This window comes from Pyrenophora tritici-repentis, chromosome 1 (assembly GCF_003171515.1).
Source record: "Pyrenophora tritici-repentis strain M4 chromosome 1, whole genome shotgun sequence".
In the NCBI taxonomy this organism is placed as follows: Eukaryota; Fungi; Ascomycota; class Dothideomycetes; order Pleosporales; family Pleosporaceae; genus Pyrenophora; species Pyrenophora tritici-repentis.
This window is the reverse complement of record NC_089390.1, coordinates 4426552-4440217: the sequence shown is the minus strand read 5'-3', so window position 1 is coordinate 4440217 and position 13666 is coordinate 4426552. Positions and strand designations below refer to the sequence as shown.

The 13666-nt window shown below is 52.6% G+C and overlaps 7 protein-coding genes across 7 annotated transcripts; 5 read left to right on the top strand and 2 right to left on the bottom strand.

The window, feature by feature from the left end:
* Positions 1 to 167: 167 nt before the first annotated feature.
* On the top strand, positions 168 to 1032 carry PtrM4_017530 (putative er-associated proteolytic system protein; the record flags this gene model as incomplete). The annotated part of the gene is made up of 3 exons (XM_001931629.2): positions 168 to 368; positions 420 to 801; positions 851 to 1032. The coding sequence occupies 3 exons, from the start codon at positions 168 to 170 to the stop codon at positions 1030 to 1032; spliced, it is 765 nt and encodes a 254-aa protein (XP_001931664.1).
* A 410-nt stretch (positions 1033 to 1442) lies between these two features.
* On the top strand, positions 1443 to 2525 carry PtrM4_017520 (nuclease PA3; the record flags this gene model as incomplete). The annotated part of the gene is made up of 1 exon (XM_001931628.2): positions 1443 to 2525. One exon carries the CDS (start codon positions 1443 to 1445, stop codon positions 2523 to 2525), a length of 1083 nt encoding a protein of 360 aa, XP_001931663.2.
* Positions 2526 to 2716: 191 nt separating this feature from the next.
* PtrM4_017510 (Fungal-trans-2 domain containing protein) lies at positions 2717 to 4279 on the top strand (the record flags this gene model as incomplete). Its single annotated transcript, XM_001931627.2, has 1 exon — positions 2717 to 4279. The coding sequence occupies one exon, from the start codon at positions 2717 to 2719 to the stop codon at positions 4277 to 4279; it is 1563 nt and encodes a 520-aa protein (XP_001931662.2).
* Positions 4280 to 4350: 71 nt separating this feature from the next.
* Positions 4351 to 6101, bottom strand: PtrM4_017500 (ProP, Permease major facilitator superfamily; the record flags this gene model as incomplete). Its single annotated transcript, XM_001931626.1, has 3 exons — positions 4351 to 4710; positions 4764 to 5974; positions 6026 to 6101. The coding sequence occupies 3 exons, from the start codon at positions 6099 to 6101 to the stop codon at positions 4351 to 4353; spliced, it is 1647 nt and encodes a 548-aa protein (XP_001931661.1).
* A 739-nt stretch (positions 6102 to 6840) lies between these two features.
* PtrM4_017490 (Amidase domain containing protein) lies at positions 6841 to 8614 on the top strand (the record flags this gene model as incomplete). The annotated part of the gene is made up of 3 exons (XM_066103284.1): positions 6841 to 7143; positions 7197 to 7469; positions 7523 to 8614. 3 exons carry the CDS (start codon positions 6841 to 6843, stop codon positions 8612 to 8614), a joined length of 1668 nt encoding a protein of 555 aa, XP_065965486.1.
* A 1960-nt stretch (positions 8615 to 10574) lies between these two features.
* Positions 10575 to 10793, top strand: PtrM4_017480 (uncharacterized protein; the record flags this gene model as incomplete). Its single annotated transcript, XM_066103283.1, has 1 exon — positions 10575 to 10793. One exon carries the CDS (start codon positions 10575 to 10577, stop codon positions 10791 to 10793), a length of 219 nt encoding a protein of 72 aa, XP_065965485.1.
* A 960-nt stretch (positions 10794 to 11753) lies between these two features.
* Positions 11754 to 13033, bottom strand: PtrM4_017470 (DUF3824 multi-domain protein; the record flags this gene model as incomplete). The annotated part of the gene is made up of 3 exons (XM_001931624.1): positions 11754 to 12249; positions 12345 to 12829; positions 12884 to 13033. 3 exons carry the CDS (start codon positions 13031 to 13033, stop codon positions 11754 to 11756), a joined length of 1131 nt encoding a protein of 376 aa, XP_001931659.1.
* Positions 13034 to 13666: the final 633 nt, after the last annotated feature.

The window sequence follows — 13666 nt, the reverse complement described above, 5'->3', positions numbered from 1 at the left end:
TGTCCGCCGGCGTCACTACGCTTGCTGAGCCGACACCTGTCCCCTTGGCTGAATATACTGAGGTTCAACATTGATTGACTACATGTTCGCCTTGACACCCTAATCCAACCGACTCTGTTATAGCATCAACCTATATCCGTCCCGGCGCACACCGGCAGCGCATCAACATGGCAAACGTACTTCAAGGCGGGGATGGCATGATGGGAGGGGTTGGCGGCTTTCCACTCGAGCAGTGGTTCTACGAGATGCCCATCTGTACTCGGTGGTGGATGACGGCGGCGTTGAGTGCTAGTGTGTTGGTGCAATGTCACATCATTTCACCCTTCCAGCTGTTCTACAGCGTTCGGACAGTCTTCTTCAAGAGCCAGGTATGTACAGTCGATGTAGTCATGGATGGACTGGCGGCTGACTCAGGGTAGTACTGGCGATTACTCACAACCTTCTTCTACTTCGGTCCCCTCAGTCTCGACCTTCTCTACCACATATTCTTCCTCCAGCGCTATGCGCGACTCCTCGAGGAGTCGTCTGGTCGCTCCACAGCACACTTTGCCTGGCTCCTCACATTCGCCTCCACGCTCCTCCTCTGCATCGCACCCATGTTTTCCATGGCTTTCCTCGGCTCGGCCCTATCAAGCACCCTCATCTACATCTGGAGCAGAAAGAACCCGGATACCATGCTCAGCTTCCTAGGCTTGCTCGTCTTCAAGGCGCCGTACCTTCCTTGGGTGCTGTTGGCATTTTCGCTCATCATGCATGGCACCGTGCCCAAAGATGAGATGTGCGGCATCGTCGTTGGCCACAGTAAGACCCCGCAGTTCCCGCTCTTTTTAACTCGTACTAATACCGGCAGTTTGGTACTACTTCAACGACATCTACCCGCCGCTGCACAACAACCACAGCCCTCTCGACCCTCCCGCCTGGTGGATTCGCCTGATTCAAGGACGTCCAGCTCCTGTGGAAGAGCAAACAGAGGACGAGGTACCTATGGATGTCGACCACAATGACCCGGTCGAGACTGCGCCTGCTCAGTGAACCGAATAAAGGACAAGTGCATTTACATCTGGAGTTTGGCGACTCATTATTTGTGATACCCTAGCTGTCTATGGATTATTGTCAGCCTGCATTAGCCAGTCATCTATTGCACTAGACAATTGCAAAATTCTTCTTCAACCAGCATCCTCTTCTGATTGTCATCTCCGGTCTATGGTATCGTTCAGGTCCAATCAATGCCACAGCGTGCTCTATACCTGGGGCTGAAGCCACAGATTGCCGCCAAGCACCTACCTTTCTGGGTCTAGCACCTTCCTATTTGGGCTAATATCTCCGCGACCTGTACAAGATCGTAACCAAGCATCGTGGCGAGGACGGACATGCCCGGGTTTTACGAAATAATTGGTTCATCACATCATGGTAGCTAGGCACTGTAATGCTTATAAGCTGACATGCTCTTGGATCCAGCCCTGCCTACCTACAATCTCTGCCAGTACCATAACAAGCAATCTTCTGGAGAGTTCCAAAATATCAAGATGGCTGTTTCCAAGTCTCTCCTTACACTACTTGCAGCCGCCCCATATGCCTCCGCTTGGGGCTCGCTGGGCCATACAGCAGTCGCCTACATGGCACAAAACTTTGTCTCGAACAAGACTGCCAAATTCGCTCAAGACCTCTTGGGCGACAGTTCGTCTGCGTATCTAGCCAACGTTGCCACGTGGGCTGATAGCTACCGCAGTGAGAAGGGAGGCCAATTCTCCGCCGTCTACCACTATCTTGATGCGCTGGACAATCCACCGGAAAGCTGCAACGTGGACTTTGATCGGGATTGTCCAGAAGAAGGCTGCATTGTATCCGCCCTTGCCAACTACTCTAGCCGCGCCTTTCAAAGCTCAGTCGGGTCCACCGAGCAGCAAAAAGCCCTAAAGTGGATCATTCACTTTGTCGGCGACATGCACCAACCGCTACACGTCGAGAATCTTGCGGTGGGGGGCAACCTTATCAACGTCACCTTCAACGGCGTCTCAACAAACCTTCATTCCATCTGGGATACAGCTATTCCACAAAAGGCGTATGGGGCCTTCTCACAGGCCACTGCACTCGCATTGTCGAACAACCTTACGGCGGAGGTCAAGAAGGGAAAGTTCATGGCGGAGAGCAAGCAGTGGCTGGCAGGTTTGAAGGCGACAGATGCTATCAACAGCTCCATGACATGGGCGCGGGACACCAACGCTTTCGTCTGCAGCACCGTCATTCCCAATGGTCCCGATGCCGTCTTCGCTCAAGAACTGTCAGGGGCGTACTATAATTCCGTGATTCCCGTCGTCACCAAGCAGCTTGCCAAAGCTGGATACAGGCTTGCGGCTTGGTTGGATGCACTCGTTGAATTGAATGAAAAGGGGGCTCTCAGCCAGCGAGCGTGGGAGCGGAAGCCAAGGCGGGAGATTAAGTTGCAGCCCTGGCAGGAGCAGGCAAAGCAGGCACGACGCGACTTTGGCCTAGATTGTGGATGCGGCGAGGACCATGCCCACTAAGTTAGCCTTTGACTAATTGGTATAGACATGTGCAGATCATCCTGTTAGATTTCACATGTACACGATAAGACGACGCAAATCAAATGTTGTAATCCATCCAGCGCCCTCTATCCCATCACCCATATTCTGTCCCGTGCACCTACCGCGTAAACTTAATCCAAGCTCCCCTCCCCCCGAGGTAATCGGCTCGGATGGCACGTGTTCCGGTGGTTACTCAGCAATCCGCCGGTGTTTCGCACCGATTAGCTGACAGCTGGTCTTTGCAACACTGCCAAATGTCCAGTAATGAACCCACTACGGCCCGCCTTGGATCGTCTGCAATGGACCGGTCAAAGACTAGACGAGCGTGCGACAGGTGCCATGCGGTGAAAGAGAAGTGTCGCCGGATCCCTAGCCAGGACAGCTGCGAACGGTGCCATCGACTCCAGAAGCCATGCCAAACCCTGAGGCCCGTCGGAACTGCCGGTCGCAAACCACGATACCCGCGCACTGAGGATACGACTACACGTCGGGGACGTTGGATCCGTAGCGAAGCCAGCCCTTGCGCGTCATCCCCCGCATACTCGGCAGGAGAAATAACCCCCGCGCCTTCTCCACACACTCCCCGCGTGGAGCTCGTCTCTCTCGTCAGATCGCCTTCGATACTGGCGGGCCTCAGCGAGCGGGAGATGCACCTCATCACGTGCATCTCACAGGGCCGACCGCGTATTGAACAATTCCTCATCGCTCCGAGCTTCCGCCTGGCCCACCACAAGGCTGTCGCGCGTCATCTTTACGACGCCTCACCATGGATCCAGGACGCGTTGATTGCCACCGCGGCTCTTCTGACCAGCGAATACTCGCCGGAACCATATCCGGAAGATCAACTCATCGGCCATAGACGCGCAGCATCTGCCGTGTCCACGCTCCGCTCAGTCACCAAGATGTCTCCTGGTGACCTTCCCATCATTCTCGTCGTTGCCATCAGCGCCATCACGTTTGCACTACACATAACCGGATCCGCCTTTACCATTACTCAGCACTCCCTCAGCATCATCAAGCCCGTCTACCATCAATCGTTGGAGCTTGATTCTGATTCACACGCCTTCGTCATCTGTCTCATTCATGAGGACGCTGACGAATGCATGCTGCGGGCAGAGTTACCAACCCTGCGTTTCCTGGTTCAACGACCCGAGGGCTTCGTGGACCGCTATCTCGGCATCTCCTCACCATTGCTAGTGCATATGCACGACATCTGTGTCGTCAGCCACGCACTGTGCCATGAAGAGAACCCCAATCTCGGGGACATTGCACGGGCTCTGGACAAGATAGAGCGTGCCGTGGACGAGTGGACGCCAACACTCCCGGACGGCTACGCCACCCGCTTCCTACAAGAAGAGGTGGTCAGCCTGTTGGGCCAAGCAAAGGTCTATCGTTGGTCGCTGCTCCTAATCATACACCGACTACGTCATCCCTATGGGACCGAGACGGCAAAAGGGTCCCTTCTGGCGGATGCGATTATCGATGAACTGCGTCTTACGCTTGAGTACACCCAGCGCACAGTGCCCTTTGTCAGGGCCAACTTCATGGTTGCTTGCTTTGAGCTCGACAGTCGGGCGAAGCGTCAGGTTGTAATGGACATGGTTGAGGATGCCATTGAGTTCTCGAGCGAATACAGAGCAAGGGTCAGACAGCAGTTGACTGCATTTTGGTCTATGAGAGATTGTGAGGATAAGATACATTGGTGCGACATCATTCCCCGCCTCCCCCAATGATGCAATCTGCGACATGCCCCAAATAAAAGACGTTTGAGAGTAATAGCACAGAGAACACAGAGCTGGCTCTGCTAGTTCTCTACAGTTCGATGAGATGGCTGAAGAAGCGCCATGTGCCTGTACTTTTGCGCCGTTGCGATGCGAATGCGCTTGCCCCAGATGAGCAAGGGAACGGGAAATAAAAGGACTACAAAGCAAACGCCTGCCGTTATAAGACACACATTCTGAATGCCATTCCTCTTGATCCATGGGGTGAGCGCGAAGAGGATGACGACGGAGAAGACGTTTCGCACAAAAGTGACTCCAATCATCACATCACCGAGAATCTCCTGGTAGCAATCCGTTGTGTAAGAGAGAGCGACACCGCTGGCGAAAACGAAGCAGAAGCCAAAGAGGGCAAAGCCGACGCAAATAACCATGTAATGCATGCCCTGCCAAAGATGGTTAGTGAGATGAATCGAATAGGAGAGAAATTTAAAAATACCTTTTGCAGACCAACGCCGAAAATGATGAGACCGGCCGGTAGCAGAATTGCTGCTGCAAGGCCTACCCATAATCGCATCTCAGGCTCGTAAATACCCTTGTTGCGCTTTGCAAGATACTTGATGGACAAGTCGTTCATAGGACCGCCGACAAAGAATCCGATAGCCGAACCAGTGAAAGGGGCAAGGTTGATGAGTCCAACGCCGGATGGTCCGAAATTGTAAGGTGGCTGAAGCATGTAGGTGGCACTCATCGAACTCATCAGAGCCAGACATGCCAAAAGCATACCATAAGTCAACGCTGCGTAGGTAGCTGCTGGAAATGTGAACAAGATGATAACTGGCTGGTAGAAATGGTGGATGATTGTGCCTTCAGACTTTGTGTAAAGGGCCATGCGCTGGCGGTACGTCTTCCTAGGCAGAGTCGGGTCGATTCTAGACTCGAGTCTTTGGAGTTCGCTAGCGTGCTGCTCGCGGCGGGCTTTCTTGTCTAGCTCAAAATCGTCGGCGCGGTCATTCTTCGGTGTCTCTGTTTCAGTAGTCGTGTGGTGCACGCTATGACCCTGGATTACAGGCACGTACTTGGACTCTTCGAAGAAGAAGATGACCAGGAAAAGATTGATGGACAGGAAGATGGTGCAATACCACCAAGTCCATCTCCAGCCTTGGTTCTGCACAATGAAGCCGGAGGCGACCGGTCCGAGAGTAGCACCCACAGATGTAAAGATCAGGTACCATGCGTTCATGGTTCCATGCTGGTGTACGAAGAAGACGTCGGCGATGGTGATTTGGACAATGGCCTCACCCACAGCTCCTCCAAGTCCGCTAATGGTGCTGGCACCCATCAGATCGCCGTAGGTGTTTGTCTTGGCTTGCCAGATGACTGAAGCCAACTGCATCGCTGAGCTCATGACATAGAGAGGGCGTCTTCCGTACTTGTGCACAAAGGGCACAAACAAAATGCAGCCGACAGCGAGTCCGGTAGCCACCATGGCGTTGCCCTGGTTCAGTTGGTCGATTGAGAGATGAAGTTGCGACATCATGGGTCCCCATGCTGTTGGTCCGACCTGGAGCTGGACAAAAGTCCAGAGAACGAAGGATCCGACCATGGAAAAGTTGATCAGCTTTCGCATCGTGCTCCAGTTCAACGGGTCGTCGGGGTCGGAGCTGGGCTCCGGGTGGAGCATCAGCTCTCCTGATGTCACTGAGTTGACTGCGAAACATTAGCACGCCACGAAGACGATATCAGGCTCGACCAACTCACCCTGCTCCAGTGTAACAGTACCCGGCGCCCAGAAGGCCGGGTCCTCCTCCCTGCGAATGCTCATGCTATCGCTCATACTTGCAAACAAATGCGTCGGTTCGAAGAGATGAAGCAATGAATTTGTCGACTACCACAGGCATGAAGCTTGGGTGGATGGACCTGGCGTCAAAACAACTGGAGTGTGCCAGTGTATATATACATACGACGATACAGGGTCGCAATTTCTCCGCACATTACCACCTTCCGCAGCCTGGACCGTGCTATCTACCGCGTCTGGGGAAACTCGCGATCAGCGACAACCCACGGCGCAAATGAGCCCATTCAGAGGAGCGTGCAAAGCGCCCTAAAGACGGTATTTCACCGAATAAGTGGCTATGCTACTAATATAGGATAGCAATCGCACAAGATGATTTAATTTCCTGGGAATGCCGTACATCCCTTCGGCCAGCTGAGGTCGAACTAAAGCGAACAAATCAGACGACTACGAATTGACCGGCTTGGCACGGGGTAGTGTGCCACTAGTGACTTGCCGTTGAGCATCAGAACACGAAATACGCCCGGCGGTCGGTCCTGGAAACGTGTGCGCTTCGACGCCGACGGGCGACAACACCTCAAACCACAACCTCCGACCTGGTTATCCTGAAAAATTCTCGACGGATGACCCCGCATGAAACTGCCTTTAATGGGTACCGAGATGGGATCCCGAGGTCTTCCTCGCTGCTACCAGGGTACATATATGGCTGCATTCGATGCATCCAATAGTCTCCAGCACTCCTCACTCACCATCTATCCTTATCACTTGAACCGAAAACATCATGGCGTCTACTTCTTCCTGGGAGACGAAAGTTGCGGCGAAGCAGCAGGCTGCTCGCGAAAAGATACCAAAGGACTGGCTCCTTCCAGCCTCGGTTACCGATGCTCTACAGTTTCCCTTGTCCGAGCATGCCACCAATACCTTCGAGATACCGCGCAAGTCGGGTGTCATGACCGACAAGGAACTAGACATTACGGAGAAATATACTGTCACTGAACTTCTCACGCTTTTGGCAAAGGGCGACTTGTCGGCCCTCGAGGTCACGGTGGCGTTTTCTAAACGTGCGGCTCTAGCACAGCAACTCGTGCGTCACTTTGATTAACGTCATACACATATACATGGCTAATCCGGTTCTAGCTGTCATGCCTTACGGAAACGTACTTTACCGAAGCACAGGAACGGGCCCGCTTTCTTGATAACGAACGTGCCCAGGGACGTATCGTAGGTCCACTCCATGGCTTGCCTGTCAGTGTCAAGGACGGGTTCAAGATCAAGGGCTCGGCGTCTACCATTGGATATGTCTCATTTCTAGACCATCCCAATGACACTGAGAACTCACCACTCGTCGACATTCTGCTTGACTTGGGAGCGGTCATCTATGTCAAGACCAACCTTCCCCAAACGTTGATGGTATGTTCAATCCAATTCCGGATAGCCCATGCACAAGTACTAACGTAGTATAGACGGCTGACTCGGAGAACAACGTCTTTGGTCGCACACTGAACCCGCACAACACCACGCTTACAGCGGGAGGTTCGAGCGGTGGCGAAGGCGCCCTTGTTGGCTTCCGAGGATCACCGCTGGGTATCGGAACAGACATCGCAGGCTCTATCCGTATTCCAGCACTCTGCTGCGGCACATATGGTTTCAAGCCGACAACCGCACGTGTACCTGACGGAGGTCAGCAGAACCCTTCACTCCCTGGCAACATCTTCTTCAACCCGTCAGCCGGGCCGCTAGCAAATGACATGCCTGCTCTGGACCTCCTTTGCAAATCCGTCATGTCGGTCAGACCAGCCCTCTACGACCCCACTGCGCTGGACATCCCCTGGCGAGAATTACCGAAGCCAGCACCGAAGCTTAGACTGGGGCTCGTGGCCGAGGACCCTGCGTTCCCGTTGCACCCACCAGTCAAGCGCGCACTAGCCTCAGCAGCCAAAGCTCTCGCAGTCCAGGGCCACGAGATCGTCCCCATCTCCGCCGACCAAGCCCAAGTCGCCGATAGTTTGGCAGTAGCCTTTGGCTTCTTCATGCTCGACCACACAGGCATGGAGTTCCTACACGACGGCCACGAGCCCACCGTCCGCTCAGTCGAGCAATCCATGGGCGCATACCACAACTTCAAATCCACCTTCCTCGACGACATCGCCGCAATCCCTCAAGGCACTATGCAACACATTGCCGCGCTAAACGTAAAGCGCGAGCTAATCCAAGACAACTGGCGTAAAATCTGGAAAAACCAAAGACTCGACGCCGTCATCGGGCCTTCAGCTCAGAACACGGCCATTCCTCATGACACGTATGGTCTCCCACCTTACACTCTGTTTCTCAATGTCCTCGATTACCCTGCTGCTGTGCTGCCGTTTGGCAAGGCTGACGCTACGCTTGACGCCCAACCCTTGGTTATGAGACCGGGACAGAATGGGCCGGATTATCATCCCAAGGCTAGCCATGGTGCGCCGCTTTCCGTACAGGTTTTTACGAATAAGATGCGTGATGAGGAGTGTTTGCAGGTTGCGGCTGTGGTGGATGAGTGTTTGAAGGCTGTGCAGTAGTTGGGGTTACGGGATTGGAGGGGATTGGGTTAGGTATAGAGATAGATAGAGTGGTATAATACATTTTTACCTTGTCATTATGAAATCCAAAGTCAGACTTCACCATCCGGAAACCAGACGCGTGGGCACGAACCTTCACACTTGACCCTTTACCATGGCGATAAGCTCCTTCCCTGCCCACATCCTCCTTCCTCCCTTGCCAGACCCGAACCCTAATGCACGCAATACAAAACCAACCCCAATCCACAAATAACCTAGAACCCGGTCCCGAGTCATCCGGCGAACTTACGTGTGCCCACCAGCCCACCACCGTACCGTATCTCTACGTATCTCGCACTAAGCCCGTATTCGGTAGCTGCGGAATGGGAAGGATGGAAGATACTAGGTACAAGCGAGCGAGATACTCGAGATAACTGAGATACCGTACTGGAGATAGTGAGATAACGCACATGGGGGTTATGTACATGGGGTTCCACAAGCCGGGTTTTCTATCCTACCCGGTTCACGCAAAGATAACGACGGGTGATGGACGGACGAAGGTGATGAGAATTGAAGTCAATGCCAAGCATCGTCGTCGTCTAGATGTCCAGATATCAACGCATCTGACAGCCAGCCAGCTGGCCAGACAGACAAGCAAACAAGAATTCATCTATCAAACTATCGAATCACCTCCTCGGCATCTGGCCTACAATGACACCGTCCTCAAACCTGCCTTTTCCATCCATCCATCCAAAAATATGACAAACCACGTCTCGATCTTCACCATTCCTTTCTAACCCGCTTCCGTCCACCAACCTAGCGCGACAGGGTCCCGCATTGACTTGCCTATTTCGTATATGTCCATGCGTCCATACATCCGTGCCCACGCATGCGGGCGGAGGTTGTGCCAAGGTGTTGTGTAAGCAATAAGCGCTAGTTATAATATCTGGCGATATCTAGCGTGCACGGGTTGGTATCTTGGGTCTCTTGGGTGCACGGCTGCACGGGATTATCCCAGGGGAGGTTATCTACTAGGCACGGATGGGATGCATATGCGGGAGGCTGATGCGTGTGTTACAAAGCATGCATACATAGGGTGGGGTTCTAGAGCGCAGGAGGTGATGCGGCGCAGCACAATGAACGGCCGTTTTTGCTTACCTATGGTTCTTACGATGGCTGTGGCTGTGGCTGTGCGAAACGTCGCTACAGTGTTTTTCTCACCATCTACCATGTTATCAATAGCCACGCGTGGATGTAGTCGGATAGGAGACCGCTTCGTGTAGGTTAACTTAGCCACCTTGCGCGGATGCAGACGGACGGATCGCGCATGGAGTTACGTAATCAACGTACGGACGGATTAACATGATTTTCTTTTTCCCTTTCGCGATGGAAAAAGATGTAGTTTGACAGAGAGAAAGTATTGCGATATTGCGCGCTGGTCATGCTTATTCCTTCGTTCTTCTTGTCTTAACGCTGACGCTGACACCGAACGGCTTTGTTGGTTACCTGTGCCTGTGCATCGTGAGTTTGAATTTACAGCAGGTTGCGCGTGCTGACGTTGTAGTTAGTCAGGACTCAGAAATGCCGCTTGTTTCATCGCGCTTACACGTTAGATCTGCCTTGGCGCATAGGCTGCGCGCGGGATTGTGTTTTTTTTTTCGGGGGAGGGAGGGGGGTATTGTATCATAGGTTCTTGTCGTGCGTGACGTGGCATGGGTGTCTTGTATGTGTGGAACGGTAGATGGGATAGGCAGATTATATGTCGCGGGAGTGGAGTTTGACATGGCTTATGAGATGGGGATGGAGGTAAGATGATGAAATGAGGTTTGATTGCGTAGAAATGCGTTTTGGCGGCTTTTTGCATGGTATCCTCATCATAGGGGTTTGTACAAGAAGGCGGTTGGGTCCGGGTGGAACAGCACTTGTTATCATTTTTCTTCTTGTCGTCGATTTACGTTCTTTACTCTTTGGCTACGTCACCATGTTGTCTTTCGTCTCCGTCTCCGGTAACGAAAACCCCGGCCATCATGTCCACTTTACAGAAGACGATGCATCTCCATCTTCCCGACGCCTTACCTCAAAACTTAACATGCAGTCAAATGAGAGCGACGAAAATACATTGGCCATTCACATCCTCTTCCACGCCCTCGCCATCATCACCGCTATCGCATCACTCAAGACCCTACAACTAGCCGTCTAGCACAGCGAAAACTACCCCCAATCTACCAACACACTCACAACCCCAGAGGAGAAAGAGAAGTAGGATGCGAAAAGCTCCGGAGAGCTTCGTCAAAAAGACCCAAAATAAACAAACAGTACGTTCACAGCCCAAAATAACCAACCCCATGTACGCAAATCCCACAACTGACACAACCAGCACCAGCACCAGCCAAAACCAACCACCCGCTCAAACCACCATCAAGCTTCTACACACAGTCATACCTACCCCATCTAACCATCTCCCCCCTCCCCGCAACCCCACACGTGCCCTTCCCGCATCAACACCACGGCCCCGCCTACCAGTAACAGCTAGCCGCCGCCGCTGCTCCCTCCTTCCTTCCTTCCTAGTAAACCCCGCCCGCATCGCCATCGTATCGAAGCCGCATGCGAGGTATTTCCACACCTACACCTATGTTCTATGAAACACTTGTACAGTATACTCAAGAGCCTGACAGGCGTGTCTAGCGACTACAGTGGCCTCTTACACTAGTATACCACGAATTTCATATCACCAGAGTGTCTATTCCACGACCGCATCTACCGCTGTCATGGTTCGGTATACTAGTTGATCAATTACCTGAAAAGGAAGGTTGAAATGTCACCTTTCAGCGATCAACTCGGGGTATAGGACGGAAACGGGGGTAGGCGCTGTGGATAGGCCTCGTTCCGGGACGGTTGGTGCTTACGGTTGGATCGTCGGAGTCTGGGGTTGATTTCGATACGAGGGGGTGGATGCGGTTAGGTATTGCGTGGGCTTAGGCTTGGCTGTGGGGATGGGGTGGGCACTTGGCTAGGTGATGTAGATGTCACTGCTTGGCGGGGGATAGATATTTGATTTTTGGCTGCATAGTGCATTGAAAAGAATATAAACATAGATGAAACTTGTATAACTATTCGTGTTCAAGTTATAGGTGAATTACCTAAAACTTCCCTAGCAACACTACCGGGAGAAATCGAAGAAAGAACGTTCTTTACTCGCGGGCACGGCATCGCTTTCAATAGTAACGGTAACAGTACTCGTCTGCATGATTCCCAAATCATCACCTCCCCGTGAATGTAATGTTCGCCCTGGACTTCTAAGGCCCATTTCCTCGTCCAGAATGCCGCGTTGGCTGGAACTGTCATTGTCCTGCATTATAGTCCACCTGGATTCTTTTTTGTGTGCGCTCGAGGCATGTACGCTTGTGGTGGTGGTGGAGTGTTGGCTCTGGTGTAGGCGTGATAAGGGGATGCTGCAGGCGGTGGAGTGCGTGTGGGGGCGGTAGGAGGAGATTGTTTCTTTGAGGAAGACGCGGAGGACGGGGATGGAGGCTGCGATTATGGCGGTGGCGGTTTCGACGGTGGTCCATATTGTGAGTTCTTTGCCATTGTAGGAGAAGTCTTGTTGACGGAGTTGGATTACGTAGACACCTTTTGCGATTGCGCAAACGCCCGAGCTGGGAGGTTGTTAGCGATTGTGGATGGCTTTGGTCTCGCAATCATCTTTAGGTCGCATAGGATGATCGGAAACGATAATGGACGGTATACGTACAGAACACCCATACTCATGGCAATACCCACGCCAATCTTCTCACGTAGTCGCAGTTGTAAACCCCAAATTAGGTACCATGGCAATAGGGCAAGCGCAAAGTCAGCCGCGGCACACCAAGCAGCGTTGAAAATGCCATAGTTGACTGTTCGACTCGGATCCCAACATGTTCCTTCAATGGAACTATTCCACGCTTTCGCAGCGGGCCTGCATGCGATCCAAGTGCTCATTGAGCTGGGTATCATGATAAGGAATAGTGTGATTATGCAGAACCACACAAATGCGCGCACGTAGCCGGTGGTAAGTCGGAGGAGAGTAACACCGAAAGAGATTTTGGAAAGTGTTGAGGCGAAGCAAGAAATCGAGGCTGCAATGGAGCTGCCCAAGGCAATGGTGACGAGGTTCTCGACTGGAATATCAGAGGTGCGTTTTCCGAAGCCCATTAATTGTCCTGCTTGGGTCATGACACATTGGGCAAGGAGGAGGACCTGTTACACTCGAGTTAGAATCAACGCCAATGCGTATTCAACTGCAAGTCTTACCCATGATACTATTAGGATATGGTCATCCCACCAAAGGCCTTGCTTGCGACTCAATTTCGCATATATCCTCGTTCCCAAAAATCCACCACAAGCAATGGTCAACCACCAAGTCACACCAACAATCACTGGCCCATTGTCAGGCACGGCCATGTCAAACCAGGTCAATCCGGAGGGTCACTCGTTATTAGTAACCGAAAGAAGTATGCAGTCATACGTAATCGGCATCCACGCACAGATGGGGAGAAGAAAAACAAAGAATGTAGGTTGCGGGAGGGGGCGAAGCCGTCTTTGCAAGATCCACGCTGGACTCGCGTACACAATGCTCTCAATACCCACAAGCTAAATGCACGCTATATCGGTGTTCGCCGTGGTTGGGTCATAAAGGAGAATTACTAGAGATGGGATGCTTGACAGATGCTCTGACACGCGACATGGCGCGTTTGGAATGAATGCACTAGGAGCAATGATTCCCGCTGGTTGGGTGGCATGGGCGTGGGTTAGTACATGTTCAGAACTGCATCCGTCCTCGCTCCCGAGCGCAGACCTCGTGCACCAAATGGGTGATCATGTTTTCGCAAAAGACGGCCATTGGACGGAGCTTCAACCGTGAAAGGCAGCCAAGGTGTGCACAGAGGAGAAAACATCTTCATGCGTACCGTACGTCGCAAGGTTGCCTCTTCCAGGGACCGGGCCATCGGGGATGACTAGGCAGTAAAGGTGATGCAAGCTGATGAAGGGGGGAGGTGGAAAGTAGAATGAGTTGAATGCGCGGGCGGAGCGGCC